Raw genomic sequence first — 20,244 nt, 5'->3', positions numbered from 1 at the left:
ACAATCAGAAGGAGTCATAAAGGACTACAACTAGACATAAAACAATCACAAATAGACGAAAATGTCCTCAAACAGATACAAAATGACCTCAAAGAGACCTAAATGACCAAAAAGAGACATAAAATAATTATAAATTGACACAAAATGTTCTTAAAGGAGCACAATATGACATAAAAGAGACCCAAGTGGCTACAAAGATACAAAAAACAATCACAAATAGATGCCAAATGTCATCAAAGACACACGAAATAACCTCAAAGAGACCCAAACGACTACAAAGAGACATAAAACAATCACAAATGGACACAAAATGTCCTCAAAGAAACACAAAATGACCTTGAAGAATACCAAAAGACTACAAAAATACACAAAATAACCACAATTAGAACCACAATGTCCTAAAAGAGACACAAATTGTCCCCAAAGAGACACAAAATGACCTCAAAGAGATCCAAACGACTACAAAAAGACACAAAACAACCACAATGTCCTCAAAGAAAAAAAATAACCTCAAATAGAAAAAAAATGTCCTCAAAGAGACCCAAACAACCCCAAAGAGACATAAAACACACAAGTACAGTAGACACAAAATGTTCTCAAAGATACACTAAATGTCTTCAGAGACACCCAAACAACTACAAAAAGACAAATCAACCACAAATAGAACCAAAGTGTCTTCAAAGAGACACACAATAACCTCAAATAGACACAAAATGTCCCCAAAGAGACACAAAATGACCTTGAAGAGTACCAAACAACTACAAAAAGACACAAAACAACGACAATTAGAGCCACAATGTCATCAAAGAGACACAAATGACTACAAAGATACCGTAACAACTACAAAGAGACACAGAACAACCACAAATAGACACAAAATGTCCCCAAAGAGACACAAAATGACCTTGAAGAGTTCCAAACAACTACAAAGAGACCTTAACGACTACAAAAAGACACAAAACAACCACAAAGACACAAAATGTCCCAAAAGAGACACAAAATGACCTTGAAGAGTACCAAACGACTACAAAGAGACACAAAACAATCACAAATAGACCCAAAATGTCTTCAAAAAGACACAAAATAACTCAAAGAGACCCAGACGACTACAAAAAGACACAAAACAACCACAGGGAGAATCAAAACCACAAAAAGATGCAGGACCACTAGACTAGAGATGCAAAACCACCACACATGCCATTAAATCCTGCACTAGACCCTCAAACAGTAATGAAGTAATTTGATCCCTGAGCAGATACAGGTGTCTGCTAACAGTTGATCAAGGTTTTTAGAGACTAACTGTAAAATGTAGGTGACAAGTGAGCTGACATTTGTGTTGTTTATTACACCAGATACAGAAGCTCATTTGTAGTCCCTGAACAGAGGCCACCAGCGAAGAGCAAAAAACATTGTATTCGACACTTGTTCTGCATTATGCCGAAGGTCTGAAAATGTTCCTGGCACATATATCTTTCAGTGATACAAATTAAGTGTATAAAATGCAACTGTGTAACTATTTCTTGTTAAATCCTCAAAGCAGCTGAAGTTCTATTAGTCCTTACTTTTGTTTCTGAGAGTTGTTTCTGTTTCCAGAGAAGTGGATCTGTGAGGAGGGAGGTCATGAAGAGGATGATGAGCTGCTTCTAAACAGACTGATGGTGGTCTGTTGAGCTTTACACACTGTGAGAGGAAGAGATGACTCCACAAGTCTGAGAGTCTGCAGAGAACGTCGTCTAATCTGAATTTTGCCGGAGTGCAGAGAAAACACAAATGCTGGCATTTCAAAGTCATTTCCCTTGAAACTGCGATTCTTCTGTTGGAGAATGAGCTAAAAATATCAATCGTTTGAGCCTCCGTGCAAACAGTGTTTTCAACCCCGGAGTAAATGAGGCCAAGATAGGCCTGACATCTCTGTTACCTCAGCAGCATGCCTTCATGTTCAGCCCCACAGGCTAAGCCGCACTTCGACATGGCTCTGACAAATCAGGCCACCAAAATGCCCCAAATACTGCTGAACAAGCTGCTGGTGATACTGGGGGTAATTACCACCTTGGCTTGGTCTTGTACGTAAAGGTGATCGTGGGGTGAGCGGCACATTTGCTGCTGCAATTACAAGGGATTAAACCTCCCACTTTAACACCACTTGCTTCATATTATACAGGCTTATAACAGATGGGATTTGATGAACTGCTTTGCGAACAGTTGAAACGATTCCAGGAGACAATCCACTGTGGGGTAAGTCGTCACTTCCCACTCTGTGAGTAAACCCTTACACACATCTCAAAGCTTCAAAAAGTGCCCCATGTCCTGAAATCACCCAGTGGGTCTCTGCCAACAGCTGCCCAAGAGTCTTATTGAATATCAGCAGCACATTGGAAGTCAGAATACTTGGCCACTGACTGGTAAACACTGCTTATGACGTCCATGAGGAGCGTGATAGGCTGTCTCCCGAATTCGTGGCAATAACAGGAAGTTAATCCCTGCTCCCGAGTTAACACATTTTCAGTCCTTTGCTGCAGTCTGTGGGAATGAGTGTTCACACATCCACCAAAGCCTTTAGTGGGAGAATAATTCAGCTTGGCACATTTCAGAAGACTCAGTTCTTTATTGTAACTGCTTTTAATGAATTGTTCAGGTAATCTGTACAAAAGGAACAAAGCACACGGACAAACAGTAATGACAAGAACAAGCAGGTAAGGTAAAGTAAGACATAAATAACTATAAACAAATCATAAGTAGATAAGGCCATATTCAGTCAACCTGGCACATGGAAGGTTGTTAAAGAAGTCCAGAAGTGCTGCCATGCCTATCTCAGCTCTTCTAGCTTTAGGTGTGTTGTCACCTCTCTGACCCAACGGGCATGTGAAAGTGGAGCCCTGTCCTTCCACGTCAGGAGAATTAGTCGGCGGGCCAGAAGGGACGCAAAAGCCATGGAGTCTGATCGGCTACTTGAACGGGACAAGCCCTCTGGAGCTGCTCTAAACATAGCAGTTACAGGGTCCGGTGGTGTATTACGACCGAACATCGGTGAAAGAGTTTCAGATGTAGATGACCAAAATGTGGCAATTGAATGTCAGGAGAAAAACATGTGGTATAGAGTAGCGGGGGCAGCATGACACCTCTGACAGGTGGGGTCAGCCTTAAGCCTGATTTATGTTCCTGCGTTAAATCAACGACAACTGACGTCGTAGGGTACGTGGCTACGCAGGAAGCTTGCCGTAGCCCCGGTGTAGCCTGACGTGCACCTCCCAAAAAATGTGACTACACGTCGAGGCGACGCAGACCCAGTGCAGACCGAGAGGGTTATGATTGGTTTGTTTGGTAGCAACGCATTTCCGGTTCCGTATTTCTAGATTGCGCCATCCCTGCCATCTTTAAACATCTTCTGTTGCGATGTAGATGCTGCAGTATTAACATACTTTCTTTGACATCCAACAACTTCAACTCCAGCAAGATTCTCTCTCTCTCGGTCGCCATTGTTCACTGTGACCGGAAAAGCCGGAAGCTAAACAAAGAATCAACTAGAGACGACAATAACCATTCAGGAAAGGAACGCAGCCCCCTACCGCTCTGGCGGTGAATTGCACCGCGACAAAATGGAGTGACGGAGAAGTTCGAAGGGTTCACGACGGCGTCACGGCAACGACGTAGGTATGTCGTAGGTGTGCCGCAGGACCATAAATCAGGCTTTAGGGTACAGTTTGGCAAGTCTGCCTCTGCAGAGATGTAAATGGTGGAACGCTTTGAACTAGAGTATACGATGCCTCACACAAATTAACGACTTATTTTCTCTCAGTCATGGATCGCCAGGTCTTATCAGGTAACCTCATTCCCAGTTCTTCTTCCAAAGCACCCTTTAGATGTTTGAAAGATGGGCTAGACATATTTTGTTGAATCAGAAGAGGCAGTTGAACTACGTACAGACCAAACACTACATGAAGTGAGATTTAGTATACATTGAAGTCTAAATTTGTGTGAATCTTTAGAGTGGGGGCCACATCTGACTTCATGAAATCTTGGAATACTGTAATCTTTAGATCAGGAGTCAATAAAATTTTTATGACCGAGTCCCAAGGTAGGATTCAGGATATACGAAATCGGCCACTTTCACCAACTAGTCCCACACAAACCCACGATCACTGAACTCTTTACTATGCTTTGCAATTTCGTGAGCAACCACATAGCTCACCTGTGTTACACTTTCAATACTTTTAACAAGATTTGTGAAAACTGACAGTTCGGCAGATAAGTCTTGTTGAAACTGTTCAACCCTACGTTGTTGAAGGACATATAATTGGTCTCATGATGGCGTTTGACATTGAATTCCTTGAGGACCGAATTCACCTGTTTGCTGATTAGGCAGACCACTTTATGAAGGAGTTAATCCATTTCCCCAAAAACCACATGAAACAAGGAAGAGCACAAACAGAAAACCCAAAAACAAAGTCCACAAGAATACACAATATTAACAAAAAAACAGGATCAAGACAATGGACTGCAGATGATTAACCCTTTCTTTTATACATTTTAATAACGGCTATTTTTGAATATCTTAATTTCAGTTTGTTTTATTCCTCCCTTTTTCTTTCTATTTTTTTATGTTTTTATAAATGCTATTTTGATAGTAAAGGTTTGCGACCATATTCTCACCATGTACTTGACACACACCATCAGCAAACTATGTTGTTGTTGTCACACTGTGTTCAGAAAAGTTTCATGCTTTATGTAATAGTTTCCTACCTGGAGATTTAAGGGTGGTTTCTGTAAACTGTCAAACTTCAAACATGTTTTCTTTTAACTTGCTTTTACCTGTTTGCTGACTTGCTTATGGCATTTTCTACTACATATACATTCATTGTTTTTTTCCTGTTTCAATAGTACGTCCCGGCTCTATTTTGTGCACTTTTTTCTTTCCATTTTTATTTTTTGCTGCACTTAATCCTATGAAATCTGCAATATGATTATTATTATTAATATTATTATTAAAAGGGATGGTCCTTTGGAGTTTAATGTCATATTAGGGGGAGTATTAGGCCATACATCTGTGGCTGCGAGCTGCCGTGGGATTAAAAAATGGTACATGTACACTGTCACACAATATTAATATACATTCAGACTTAACTTTTAGCTCCTATAATCTAAATCGCTGAAAGGAACAGAACTTTACTATTTATGGCCGACATCATCTGACTACAGTATTGTGTCAGTTATATAAACTTGCTATGGCATATTCCATACAGAAATCTTACATAAGTTATCTGAGACACAAGCCTGAATGGATTTCTCTGGCTGCTGGACGACAACTGATCCGTTAGGATTTGATGGGAGATAATAAGACAACACATTTCCTTACAGCTTTGCCTAAGCCTGGGAATCACATGGACATGAGCATCATGAATGATCACCGAAGAAAAAAAAAAGAATAGTGTGCTGGGAGAATCTCTAATGTCCTTTTGTCCCCTGAACGTCATCAAACATGCACAGCTTCAACCTTTGCATGCATCAAGATGGCTAAACATATATACACGCAGATTAAAATGAGGACACGATTATTTTTCCCCTTTATGAGATCATTTCATATCCATGTACAGTGCGGCATCAGATGTCACGCAGCCTTCACCAAACTGAAAAATGCATGGGACCTAAAAGGAGCTTTTGGTATTGTGCAGGAGTATCCATGTCAGAGGAGATTAAGAGCCGTTGCGTTGCATTCTTTTGCTTGGCCTTGAATACCTTTGGAGCATATGTGGCTTCACAGTGCAACATTGTTAGGCCTAAGCTCTTGATAGACACAGACTTCATTTGTATTTCAGTGGCAACTTCCGCTTAAAGCTGCTAAGAGTAGAATTTGCCTCTAAACAGATAGCCCCCAAGGATTAGTCTTCATAATCTGCCGTTCACTGATCCTCGAAATCATACTGTCTGGGTGCTCTGGAATCAGCTTACAGTGACAGTAGATGGTGTGTGAGTGGTTTTATGATTGGGATTGCGTGCCGTCCGGGCTTTACGTACAGTAGCAGCAAATGAGAAAAAGACAATTGTTGAGGGAGAGTGTTGCTTCCAATGAGCATGGACGACGTGTCACCTGCTGTTGTAGCAACACGCTGTGTGTGTGCCGCTCTCTTGCACTCACTGACACGCAAATCTGCGGCGCTAGACGTTAAGAGCAAGACCTTTCCTTCTGCTGCACATCAACAAACAGATGCCTGGTGTATGAACTGAGCATCTCTGATAACCTCTGCGACTTCCGTGAGAAAATCCAAAGCAGGAAACTAAGTTAATTTTTTTTAACGCTTTATGAATGGGATGTGCATGCTGGTATGAGGACAGACAACACAGACAGTGTTTCCTGCCAACAGGGCTTTATATGGATAGTATTAAGACTCCAGACAGGATCTAAATCAAACAACTGTCCCTTTTATACAGTCTTACAGTATATTAAAGTTTGATTACAAAGACACTTGGGCAATCATCGGGTGCAAAATACCAGATGGTGATGAAGGCGAGATGAACCATAGAGTGCCCATACTAAGTTAAAAATAAATCGAAATGTTCGTCATTGAAACACAGTCAGTCTCAGCTGAGTTGATGCGATCGACTCCAATTCCTCGGAACATTAATCCTCATTATTCAGAGGGAATTTTCTTGGAAAACACTTAAAAAGGTATAATCCATGTAGGATTTTAAATTTCAAATAAACTGTGATTAACATGCCATCAGTGTGAAGCCCGATGAGCCCGTTGAACATTTCTTAGAGATACCATTATAATTTATTAATGAGAAAACTCTAGGCATCTTCAGCTATACACAAACACGTATAAGCATCCTATTAAACAAGCGCCTTCAACCAAGTCTGATGCAGCGGACACACATTTTTCGGACAAACACAAAAAGAAAACAAACAAAAAATAATCATTATTAGTCTAATCATTCTTCAGAGGTAATATAAAAGAGGAATAGAGGGTTTGATATTGCTTACATCAGGACAGTCTGGAGCCGCTTCTTATAAATAACAAGTTAATGACAATGAGTAGAAATGTTTTCTCATTGGGAATGTGCTCCCTTGTTCTGTTCATGTTGTAGCATGGATATGTCACGTAAGACTCAACAAAGGACACAATCAAGCAAGCACATACAGTAGACTCTGTCTCCTTTACAAAAACAGGGGAAATGTTAATGGATCCCTATGTCGGAGAGGGAATGTCGGATCACTCCTTCTACGAGGAGCTGGAAACTGCCAGCTTCTTCAAGTGGTCCATGAAGACTTGCAGGCTGACGTCGTCAGTGAGGATCGGTGCTCCTGTCTCCTGCAGATCATAATAATACATTTTATTTAAAAAGGCGCCTTTGAAAACACCCAAGGTCACCGTACAGAGCATAAAATAACACACAGAGCAAGACGCATGAATTGGCAAGCACATATTGTTGCCATGATATCAAATGGGAGACAAAAATACTGGTTGAGTGATTTACGCGGAAATATTTCCATGACATAACTCTGATCCCATGGTCACTTTAATAAAGCAAACAGGTTCAGCGCTAAGATTAGCTTATGCAAGACCTTATTCTCTTGATAATCTCATTCTCAGACTGCCATAGATTCGCAGTGTTTGTAAACTGCAGGTTATAATTCGGCTCTTTGTGGGAAATAAGAGATTAACGCTACTTTGGGCTTTCAATCTTCCACACTTAGGAGTCAAAGGTGAGCAGATGCAAAACCTGTGTTTGCTGACAGTTACATTTTAAGCACAGATTGTTTTTCACCCAGGGGGACGGGCAGTCCTGTGGTTTTAAAGCCTTGATTTGGATGCAAGATGCAAATGAGAGATTTCTGAAACTTTCATTTATCGTTTTAAACTGACAGGTGGTTATGAAAGCTGTGCAGGAGGTTGTAAATAACACGAGCATGAAGCCACATGAGTTCTGCTGAAAACGTTGCTGACTTCTAAAAACAATTTATTTCCAACTATAACAAGTTTAAAAAAAATGGTAAGTCATCTTATAATACTGTACCTGTCCCCAGGCGTAGAGGTTGTTGTGGGTCTGTGATGGGTTGACCTTCGAGAGCAGGAAGCGAGCCTGCGAGCCTCCGTGCTCTGTGTCGATGTAGCGCGGCATAGGGAAGCGCGTCTGTAGGATCTCCTGGGCGTCGTCCAGCGGAGCCTGCAGCAGCTGTTTGAAGTTCTCGTACTCTGCCATTTCCTGGTAGCCGGCCTTTCGCCACTGCGCTATGGTCTGGGAAAATAAAACATGAAAATGACAGCGTTAAGAAATGCCTGCTGTGTCAACCAATGTGCTCGTCTTTTCTAGAAAGAAATAAAGGAGATGATGATTTTTGGAGCAGCACTGCCTCACCTCTCCGTGGTAGATAACCAGCTGGAAGAAAGTGTCCATCAGCAGGATTCGATCTGGCAGGATGCTGCTGCTGTCCAGGAGCACAGGCTGCAAAGAACAGGACACAGTTAAGAACAATTCAAGGATCAAATACATAAAGCCATCCTGAAGACTGAAGGAAAGGCCTCGCGCTGCTCTGACACTGATAATGATGGTGTGGAGGAGGGTGTGAGGCTGACCTCTGGTGGTCCATGGAAGGAGTAGGAGTAGAGGATGGGCTGGATCATGATCAGGGACTGGGTCAGGTCCTGCCTGACAAAGTGGTGCCTGTAATAAGACGACTCATCGGGGCTGTTGTTGAACACCTGCAGGAAGGGCGACCGCCTCAGGTGGAACATAAACTGCAGAAGAGAGGAGGAAAATGTTAGGATTTTGAAAAACATACAGTCCCAGTGCAAATCAGTTATAAGTGTGAATCTAGTATTAGAGATTAGAGATTAGGAATATGTGTGATTAGTCAACTAGTCCGTTAAATGATGCTACCCTCACTAGTCGGTGCCAGAAATACAAGTTAGGATTGGCATGCGAGACTAACCCATAGCCCTTCCTCTTTTCCTAAAACTCACTCACACACACAAACACACGCGGCTGTCAGACTCAACGGATGGAGTGTGTGCGACTGGTGCAAGTCCACTGCTGTCTGTAACGAGGAAAGTATGTCCGACACTTGGACACACACTTGGTGCTGAGATCTACTAGCTAGGCTGAACAGTTTAGTCAGTCTTGCACGCACACTCATGTATGAGATGGTATGGTTTCAAAAATGGTACACAAAAAAAAAAACAGCTTGAGAGGATGTCCTGTAATGTCTATCGAGGAGTAAAGAAACATTTAAGACGCTGTTATCAGAGAATTTTGATTTTTTTTTTTAATTAAAAATTTACTCAAAATAATAAATCAATAATCAGATTAGTTGGTAATTAACTTAATGGTTGACAAAGAATTGATTAATCATTGCAGCTCTCATTGTCACAGTTTGAAGGATAATATGTAGTGTTAATGCATGGTGCAAAGTGCCACACATTTCAGCCACATTTACAACACAATTTAGTTGTGTTTATAAATGAGGGAAATGAGTTAGGAACATCCCTAATATAGATGGGAAAATACTGTTTAGTAAAGTCATATTCATGTGTTTCCACTAGGAGGCAGATTTACCTGTGGGTAAAGAGAAAGAGACTCCGACAGCTTGAAGGATGTTGGATCGTCTTTGTTGAACTGGCCGAACTTCTGACACTGAAACCAACAGAGGCAAAACACTGTTCAAACACTGATATCTTACACAACCTGGCACATCACAGAAGAGTAACACAATATGATGGAACAACTTCATATCGTCATAATCCTAACAATGCCAACTATGCATTGTTCTCATCACATAGTAGGGAGGAGCTGGTGTGTGCGAGCGTCACTCACCAGGCGGATGAGCTGCCTGTCGAGCCAACGGAGCACGTCCGGCCCCTCCTCCGACTCGGCTCTGAAGACACCTAGGCGAGCCATGAGCACGGCAGCGGCTTCCTGGTCGAATGATGACTCGATGTGCTGGATTTGGGACTGTGCATCTGCCCAGCTTTAGTGGGGAGAGAAAGAAAGAGGGAGTGAGGAGGGAGAAAGTGCAGGTGAGCATGGGTGTGGTGTGACTGACGCACATGCACACAGATCTCTGAAGGCGTCGCCACAAATTACAGGAATGTAAACATCCTGTCTAGTGAGGCTCATGTTGATTCTAGCTGTCACTTTTCTTTCTTGACAAAATGTGAGGCTCGTATTATCATGAACTAACACATGTAGGTACATTAAGTGAATATTTACTGAACAGTCTTTTCTGCAGTTAACAACGCTAATAATAATGTTCCAGGCTGACATGGAGCAAGGTGCAGTTTTAAGGGGTCTTACTTCCTGGCGACGGTAGTGACCCGTATCCTCCTCTGTGTGCTGGAGTGCTGGTACTGGGTTACGAACTGGATCGCCCCTCGGCCACCCTGGGGGACTGGTGCATTGTGCTGCACACACACAAACAGAAGAGACAGTAAGACTTCTATTGTCAATCACTTCTCTCTTCACATGAGCCTAACAAACGGCCTCCTACCACAAAGGAATCGAACACAAAAAGCCATTGTCTCAAGAGTTTTCCTAAGCAAAGCCTTCATCATATCACAATTAATCACTTGTTTGACGTGATTAGCGGCTGTGCTTTCATCAGCCTACAGTAATCACATCAGAGCTCACGAGCTAAGGTCGAAGAAGAGTTGTCCTCACCTGATTCACCACTTCAAAATAAACGCCCAAAGTGGTGGAGGGGTTGAGGCCGCAGATTTTCCACTGGCTCGTGCCACCGATACCCATCTCCTACACAGACACAGAGGACATATTGTGAAGGATGTCTTGAACAATGGCTCTCAGATTACTCCTCAATTGTGAGAAGGATGGAATCTGAATTTGGGGTGGCGACTTACATTTTCTGACACACAGGAGCCCTTGGAGTTGAGTGAAACACACGGTCCAATGGTCCCGCAAACCTTCACTTCCCTTGATGTCTATATAGACAGAGAGACACACAAGTTTAAGTAATTCATACACGCTTCTTACTCAAGCAAAAACACAGCAAACGATGTGTTACTCCTGTGACTAAATCTCTCCCTTACCTTGACCTCCAGGACGCCTCCGAAGGCCATGCGGAAGTCTCCATTGTAGTCTTTGCTAAAGACTCTCTGGAAGGTCTGCTTGAACAGGGAGGTGTTGAAGGAGTCTCCCATCACAATGTGCCCCCTGATAATAAATTACAACAAATTGATTAGGTCTTAATGTATCAAGGATCAAACATCCCTAATTGTAAGTGTGATATTATCCCACACCCTCCATTAATAACGTGCTGACGTACCCAGTGAGATTAGATAAGCACTTCATCTCCAGCAGTCCCGTCTGGTCCAGGGCACAGGCGTAGATATCAATACAGTGGCCATTTACAGCTGAGCGGTTGGCCATGGCTTCATAGTACTGTGTGATTAAAAAAAAAAACAGACAAAAGACATGAAACGACAACTCAATGGCAGTTATACCCTAACCTCCCTCATATAGGAGATTTGTGAAGGAAAACAGTGCTGCAAATGCCAAGATCTGCTCACCTTGGTTGCTTTCTTCAAATGGCGAGCGTTGTCTTTCTGGATGTCGTGCCAGGAACGGATGGGGGTTTTCAGCTCGTCTCCCACCACCATGCCTGGGCCCTGGGTTGGGGGCCCTCCGATGAACAGCATCACACGAGCCCCTGTGTTGGGGAATGTACCCTGAAGAGGAAGAGGAGAGGAATTTTGTTTCAGTTAAGTGTCATTGTATACAACCTCTGCTAGAGTTATGATTTAATACCACAAGCTTTTTATTTGTCTGTATCATGTAGTGGTTACAGGGTTCTTACAGCTGAAGGCAAGTTAGATTGAAGACTTTTAAAGACGTCTTTCATGCTTCAGAATGAAATTTAAAGCCACTTTTACACTAACCAAAACTGAAGGAAAGAAAAACATTAGAGACACTTTTGCCAAAATGTTGATTGTATCATCAAACATGACTTTATTAGTCAAGTTAAAAAGTTAAATGATCTACTCAGAATGCTAAAAAAGTAAAACTTCATAGAGTGGAGCACATGGAAAACCTTGTTTGCCTTGAAAAACCTTGTTCATTTGTCATTCGATTGGATGGGGTACATGTAAATGAGTGTCATTGGTTCCTCCATCTTGATCTGGAGTGAAGTTAATGCAAGACGCACTCTGTAAATTATTTAAAAAATAAATACCACCAATTATTTTGAGATTTTACACTGCAACATTTACATAAAAAAGGTTCAATAATATCCTACTTCCCATGTCTTAGCATTTTTGAGACCTTTGAAAGACTGATTTAAGACATTTTAATACCAATTAAACCTTCTTTTTGGATTCAATACTTTTTAAGACTTTTTTAAGGACCCGCAGGAACTCTGAGTCATAACAGACTTTGCCCATTAGAACAGAAAGAATGCACTAATTTATATTCACATTGATATCAGGGTTGCATTTCAGGACTGCTCATAAACTGCAGCACATGTGCTGAATTTCTGTTTTTGGTTTGTGAATGTTAATAATGAGCACTTAGGGACTACTGACCTAGTTCTCTAATGTGCCATTTAAAGAGTAGCGTAAGGGCTGCCTTAGTAGAAGAATTAGGATCATTAATACAAACACAGTGTCAGTAATCCAAAAACACCTTCTAAAGACAAGCAAAAAAAACTATAAAATTGGCACTAAGTACGTGTAGGTAGGTTTCACATCAGCAAGTAAGACATAATTATATAATAATTCATAACTATTTTATCACATCATTTCTATTCAACAAAGCAGTTTTAATTTTCTGCTAGAGTATAAAGAGTGTAACAAGTCTGATTGAGAACTTTTGGGGAATCAGTGACGCAGCCAAGACTTACAACAAAGTCCATAGTCCAGGAATCTGGGAAAGTCAGAGACACTGAGACATTTGGAAGCAGGCCACGTAGTGACAAAGCCACTGGAATGAGCTTTCAGTGACAACACATTCCACGTAAACAGTGATTCATTTATACGGGGACAACGTGTCCTCGTTCATAGACAGCAATCAAATAAATACGCCTACAAAAAGTGGATGCTAAACACTTTTTCGCAGTTCAGCTTTTCACGTTAAAGACTCAGTCATCAAGTCAAATGTCTCTCAACAAATTGGGGAATCTGGAGTCACTGAAAGAACCAAATTTACTCTAATCGGGCCTCATCTCATATCTGCTGAAGGAGAGTACAGCGGGGGAATGATCTGTTGCATCAGTTATATAACCACACAGATTAGCAGTAGGAGAGGAGAGGATAATGATGGTGGAGGGAGAAGACAGAAGGCAAACAAGGAACTAGCCTTTGAACTGACAAAGCACATGTACTGTTCCTGTGGCAGATAACCATCAGCCGGTCTGTACCTTTCTCAACAGTTACATGTGGCACAATCGTCTTCACGAGGCTAAAGTTCAGGTTACTGTGGAATGTATTGTTATTTGTGTTTCTGAATATGTGTGTGTTGTACCTCCAGCAGACCGACAGCGACGGACAGAGCAACACCAGTGGAGCGGAGGGGCCGTTTGCCCTGAGGGACAGGCCACGGGTCTCTCTGCAGCTCACCGAGCAAATCAGTCAGATTCATATCGACTTTGTGCACCGGCTGAAGGAACCTGAACAGGAACACAAACACTGTTTAGACAAGAAAAGCTGACTGTGTTGTTTTTTTTTTTTTAACTTTTGGAAACAGTAACCATTGAAGGCGAACTCGTCAATAGACCCTATTCCCCATGTTTTTGTGTCTTGTAGACTCATGGGAGCAACAACTTTATGTAATGTAATGTTTTTCCATACCTTTCTTTTGTTGCAGTTTGTTCTGTGTCCAAGATCTGGATAATAAGTCTTGCGGACTTTTTCACATTGTTGAAATCAGCTAAATATTCAGTCATGATATTGAAAGTCTTTTAGATTAGAGTAAGATACAATTTCTGTATTTCAACACAACAAATTATTAGTAGCATTCTCCTGTCTAACGCTCACTCACTGTCTTCTTCCTGCAACAAGTCACATCTCTTAAGATTTCAGAGCATGACTTCTCGATAGCAAAACAAACAGACCAGAACACACGAAAGGTACGGAAAAACATTTCACTCTGTAGGGTGTTTTCTGTAATGTTGTAAGCAGAGCTGCAGCTAACAATTATTTTCATTGTCGACTAATCAGTCGATTATTTCTTCGATTAGTCGACTAATCATTTTATCGAAAAATGTGTTAAAATGTTGAAAAATGTCGGCCTGTCTCTCCCAAACCCCAAAATGATGTCATCTAATGTCTTGTTTCGTACTCACGCCAAAGGGTTTTAGTTCACCGTCATGGGAGAGTGTGTAAAGCTGCCAATATTTGAACATAAGAAGCTGCAATAAGAGTATTTTGGGGTACTTTTATAGTACTTTTCTATGAAAAATGACTCAAACTGATTAGTCGACTACTAAAATAGTCACTGATTATTTTGATAGTCGATTAGTCATCAATTAGTCGACTAATCGTGGCAGCACTAATTGTAAGACATTCATTATGACGATCTGAGCATGTTAATGACAAAAACAAACACTTAAAATGGATGTTAATTGATGAATTGAGTCACTACATCGTCGCCTGTTTCACTGTTGCAGGCTGCAGCTGTCTCTCTCAATACTAGACCAGTTTCAAAAGACTGTTGTTCCCACAAGCAGACACAAAAACATGGGAAACAGGTTCCGGGCTGAACAATACCAGTGTTCCTCCTCAACTAAAAGACATGTGGGAAGTGCTAAAGCTCTTCCATACCTGCAGAAAGCTCCAGCCTCCTGAGGTGCCGCTGGGCGACCCTGTTGTCCTGTTGCTCCTGGCTTCATTAAACCCAGCATCTCCTGAAACAGACAAAACAGAAAAACAGTTATTACAGTTGGCTTTTCCTATGTTTACACATTAATCTCCTCCATTTGTCTCTTTGCTCAGTTTCACTATGCCTCTGCCCTCAACCCACCTGGATCTGTTTGGAGGAGAGGTCCTTGGTGCCCCTGAACACGTAGCTCTTGGCGATGCCCTCACAGCTGAGCTCGTGCACCTGAACCATGCGTCCGAACGTGATGAGGCCCACCAGAGCGTTGGGTGGCAGCAGGCTGAGGGACATCTGCAGGGACTCCTTGAGGGCCTGGAGGTCCTCTTCTTCCAAACATGTGTCCACCACATACAGGAAGATGAGAGGGGCCGGGGGTCCACGCTGTAAAGAGGTGAAATGATGAGCTTTGTTTCCACACACACACTCACATACTGAGGAGCTGCCACTGCTAATTTATGTCTTTGTTTTCCTTGTCTGCAAAATGAAAAATGTTTGCCTAAAAGAAAACGGGGCTGAATTAATGTTTAATGTTTGGTTTGTTGTTTGCTGATTCTATGTTTCTAAAATACTGACACAAGCAGAGACACAGCTCATATTACTTTTGAAAACCACATGCATTATTCATGAAGCCACACTTGTTAGCCACAATAGTAGTCGGGCCCTCAGTGGTCTCAAAGCCAAGGATGTGTCTCTTTAATTTCAGGAAGAAATATTTATTATAGCCTACTTTTTACTTAACATATTAAAACACTATAAGGTTATGACAAACCTCTTTTACTAATGTACCCAATTGAAACTGATCCCCAAATCCAGAACAACGCTGTTCAGATGTGCCAGAGTTGCAGGATGAAATCGTTGGTATTCACCTTTGCACAGTACACCTGCAGTACATATAATCTCCATGAACAGAGCAGAGGTCAGAGTGCAGACATGTATGTTGTATTTACCTGTACTATGTACTCAATGGTAGAAAACTGTGGCATGAGTTCAGCTGGCTGGTTCACTTCTGATATGCCTGCATAGGAAGGAGGGAACTGCGGAGGGAAAAGGGATTAATAAAGGAATGTAGCCGGTCCACATTAAGTTATGTCATCTAATGAGTTATGACAAGCGTAATATCAAACTGAAGTATGCCGTGAACGTCAGTGCTTACCGGGTTTCTCTGAAAGCAGAAGTTGCATGCCCATATTTTTGCTCTGAAGTCAACTTGACTGTAAAGGAGGGAACAAAACAATTTAGGGTTTGCGTCCAGTTGGCAGAAGTGTAACTGTGACTGATAGTGGGCCACTTAAGGTGTATTTGTACCACACCCAGTGCTTCTAACACTTCAGCATTTGAAAGTGCTGATGTGTTGAAAAATATTCAAACACAGCACCAAATTCAAATCCCTGCTACACTGAATAAATGACATGAACACAGGCATTAGACAGTTGCACAGACACTTAAACATAATTCCTATGTAAAAAAAAGAAAGTTAAATTACACATCAAGTTTAAATAGTAGCTGAATACTCAGAGTTTTTTATTGCTTTGCAGCTGGAACAAACATTAAAAAAGTTCACATCTGTAAGCAGAGGTGTTGTTTGCTATCTGACTCACCATAGTGGGTTGAGCACTGCCTTGCAGTTGGCGCGGCTGCAGAGAACTGGTTCGTACTGGACCGGTGGCAAGTCAGGCCTCTCCTTGAGTGGTGTGAAGAGGCAGGAGACCGGGACCACTAGCCTGGTGGCTTCCAGGCGGCTGAAGGGCCAGAGGTTCCAGCTGAATCTCACCCCATCCCTGTCCTCGTTCTGTTGGATGAACTCCTGGTAGGTCGCCATCACCGAGCTTCAGTAGAGAAAGAGCCCAGTAGATCACGGTGAGGTTGTAAGTCCAATAGTAACACTGATAGCTTAAATTTGTTCCTGGTTTCACGAGCTGCAGTAAACTGCTCTTTATACAGGTGCTCCCTCTAGGTAGTCTAAACTTGTTCTTGCCTTTCACTGCAGTGAGCCGCTCTTTTTACAGGTGCTCCTTTCTCTGCTATGCTAAAATAAGAGACAGATATTCGAAAGTATGACGTAGAAATGTGTCATCAACAAACTTGACCAGCGTGTTCTCCTGAGGTACAATACAGTGCAGAGGAATTCCAGTGGTATTTTTAGGCGACACCTTTGTTGGCCTGTGTCAGTGACATATCAGTGACGCCTTTAGCAAAGCATCACTAGAGATCCTGTTGTAGCAACTGTGTACGCTCCCTCTGTCTCACTACTATCAGAGGAACTTTATATCCCTTGAGCAATATAACAGCATTTCAGCAGAGTAACAAGGTACATTTAAAAAAAATGACAAAAAACAAAAGTTACAATCTTTTTTTGTTGGCTGAGCATAGAATTTTAGATCATACCTGTGTACTAGGTAGACTGTCACTATCATTTAATATATTCTCTATTGGGGTATTGTGGTCTGTGTATTTTATTACATCTCCATTTTACAGTATGTGGTTTTAGGATACTGAAAGCTGTATATTTCAATTACACTGTGCATACAAAAGCCCAATGAGGGACAAGAGTTTCAAATTGTAATAGCAGCACAACAGTCTCATGCTCTGTGTTGGAACTACGTTAAATTGCTTCGTCACTATCTAATTAAAAAATGTAAATCAAATTAAACCATTATATCCTCACTTAATTGAAAGAAATAACTGGTATGTAAAATGTCATATAATACTGAAACATCCACGTGATTTACCATACCCCACTGTGACTTCTTCAAATGACCACTTTGTCTGACCAACAGTCCAAAGCCCCAAAATCTTGACTTTACTATCACATAAAACAAAGAGAGCACGAAAATCTTCCCAGTTTTATTATAAAAACAGTTGGCAATCTAACTTGATGACCTCAGTCACCTAATCGATTACTGACTTAATGATTTCTTTTCTTGCACTGCACCAGATTGTTATATGCCTATGTAGTACATTTAATTATTACAGGTGACAGTTACCTGGCCTGAGATAAGAGGCAATTCATTTCTCAGTAGCTACAAACACTTGGGGCTGTGCAATATATTAATATTATCTCAATATCATAAAATGAAACAAGATATCTTTCATTCTGGATACTGTAATATGGTAAGTGATGTCCTTTCCTGGTTTTGAAGGCTGCATTACAGTAAAGTGATGCAATTTACCAGCCTGTTTTAGCTGTTCTATTATTTGCCTTTACCCACTTAGTCATTACCTATTTCAACATCACAGATTTTCTTTTTTAATCTCACTGTGTAAATATTTTGTGAAAGAAACAAAAGTCAACCATGAAATTATCACTGAATTGGTATTGAGGTGTCAGAAATACTGTGGTATTTGATTTCTATCTAGCCCTGTATTCTAATCATTGATTGATCATATAAGTAAAATGTGAAACAATCCTGTGTTCCAGCTTCTTCATCGTGAGTTTTGGTGCCTTTCTCTGTCTTATGTCTTTCTGTCTTGAAAAACTGAACTGGACAGTTGGACAGACAAAACAAACAAAATGAAGACATCACCCTGAAGCCTTGATCAGCTTATCAGTTTAATATTGAAATAGCTGGTTATCTAACTTCTCTGCCACCTGATCAATTAATAAACGAATGGCTTCTGTTCCAGTATGACACCAGGTTGCTGTATATTATATAAAAGGTGACGGTCATCTGGTGTGACACAAGAGGCTATCATTTCTCAGAAGCTATAAAAAAAAATGCATCCACTTATGGAACATTATTAGTGTCTAGCTCTTGTTAGATGATCGATTTATTATTGATCATGTAGGTAAACTGAAAAACATTCCCATGTTCCAGCTCCTTCAGTGTGAGTGTTTTGCTGCCATTTTCTGTCTGTCTTTGACATATTTAGTTGGACAAAACAAGCAACCTAAAGCCATCACTATGAGGAGATTAATCGATAGTAAAAATAGATGTCAGCTGCTCTATATCTAATGTTTTTCTTACGAAATATGGCCTTTGTTTGGCCCTATGCAAAAAAGGGCATGTGGAGTTGCTGCTGCTGTTGGGGGTATTTGGTGATTTCCCCTTTTGCCCTCTAATGGAAAGTACAAGGAAACCTTACCCAGAAATCATGTCAGGGAATTAAATGAACCTCTATGACAGCAGCTAACTTGTGACAGGCCACGTATCATCATCACAGATGAACCCAACAGTGAAGGCTGGTATCTGTCGTGAACAGCATTTCTATTCAGAGACGTACACACATCGTTTTCGCTTTCTCTTCCAGCAAGCAGCCACACAAGGCTCGTCATAGTAGAGATGGTGTTGTCGAAACAAAGTCATGTTAACAGTGATATAATGTTTAATATCTCTGCGTTGCTCTGACTGTCACTCAACCCTCCAACAAGCTAACGCTACGTTGTGCGGCTAGCTGTGTTAGCTAACGGAATGTAGCATTAACGTTAACCCACTTCCTGTCCCTTCATGAATGGAGGCAGAAACTAGCGGCCTATTGTCGAGCTAAATAAAGTCGAGTGCTTACCTTGTGTATCAGGTTGGCCTCGGGTCTAAACAAGAGCGAAGTAGTCTGCTGTGCTCAAAAGATATTACAGCATTTGGAGGTAGAGGCAGACGGATGTACGGGACAGAAAGACGACGGTGAGGGGATCGCTCCCTATCAGCCGGCTCCTGCACTTTACTAGAATGACGTGTTACTCCAAGTTCGGGCGTCTCCTATTGGCTCCTCTTTCCGTGACGTTTTAGGGCGTGCGTGCTCTGGTTTGCCTACGCACCGGAAGAGGGTTACTATGGGAAATTGAGTTTACAGTGCAACAGTGCCTCAGTGGCAAAGGGCTTGTTATCATGTACAGTGTGATGACGTGTGATTAGACTTTTGTTTTAACTCTTTGTTATCTCAGCACCTAGTTACCCACTGTGTAGAGAGATAATTAATCACAACTTATTTATGTGTGACCTTTGACCTGTTGTGGAAGGTGAAGTAGCCTAAATTAAGTTACTCAAGTATTGAGTTGAATATTTCCATTTTATTTTTCTACTCCACTATAACCCAGAGGGAAATATTGCACATCTACTTTGTACTTTACTACATGTATTTGGAAGTTATTGTTAGTAATAATACAATTAAATGCAATGTTTTTTTCTGTTATTAGAGGCTTCCTGCAGCATCTGCTGAAGTTTGTCATTGCAGAATGAAGTCCTGTGAAGGGCAAATCACTATTTATTTTGTTTTAATTTAATTAATCTCCATGTAAAGTCACTGCACTTTGACTCATAGATTCTAATTTTACACACAAAACTCATTTTCCATCCATATTATCATCATATACAATATGATTCACTGCAGCTGTAGCCTAAAACAGTAAATAAAGAATATTTTGGCAGCTCAATTCAAACCCACAGATTTTTTTTTCATACAGCTTGAGGCAAGCTTGATTTGTTTGGA

At 41.3% G+C, this 20,244-nt stretch overlaps 1 protein-coding gene across 1 annotated transcript; it reads right to left on the bottom strand.

Moving 5' to 3' along the window:
- Window positions 1-6,345: 6,345 nt before the first annotated feature.
- sec23b (SEC23 homolog B, coat complex II component) lies at window positions 6,346-19,502 on the bottom strand. Its single transcript, XM_049571675.1, has 19 exons — window positions 19,324-19,502; window positions 16,419-16,646; window positions 15,974-16,031; window positions 15,768-15,854; window positions 14,965-15,201; window positions 14,766-14,848; window positions 13,468-13,612; window positions 11,520-11,678; window positions 11,276-11,391; window positions 11,040-11,163; window positions 10,851-10,931; window positions 10,654-10,743; window positions 10,291-10,397; window positions 9,811-9,964; window positions 9,553-9,630; window positions 8,574-8,735; window positions 8,356-8,442; window positions 8,014-8,235; window positions 6,346-7,307 (listed from the first exon to the last, which is right to left on the bottom strand). The coding sequence occupies exons 2-19, from the start codon at window positions 16,637-16,639 to the stop codon at window positions 7,218-7,220; spliced, it is 2,301 nt and encodes a 766-aa protein (XP_049427632.1). The 5' UTR covers window positions 16,640-16,646; window positions 19,324-19,502; the 3' UTR covers window positions 6,346-7,217.
- Between the last annotated feature and the right edge of the window lie 742 nt (window positions 19,503-20,244).

The sequence above is a fragment of the Epinephelus fuscoguttatus genome, linkage group LG3 (assembly GCF_011397635.1).
Source record: "Epinephelus fuscoguttatus linkage group LG3, E.fuscoguttatus.final_Chr_v1".
Classification (NCBI taxonomy): Eukaryota; Metazoa; Chordata; class Actinopteri; order Perciformes; family Serranidae; genus Epinephelus; species Epinephelus fuscoguttatus.
This window is presented reverse-complemented; position numbering and strand designations above follow the sequence as displayed.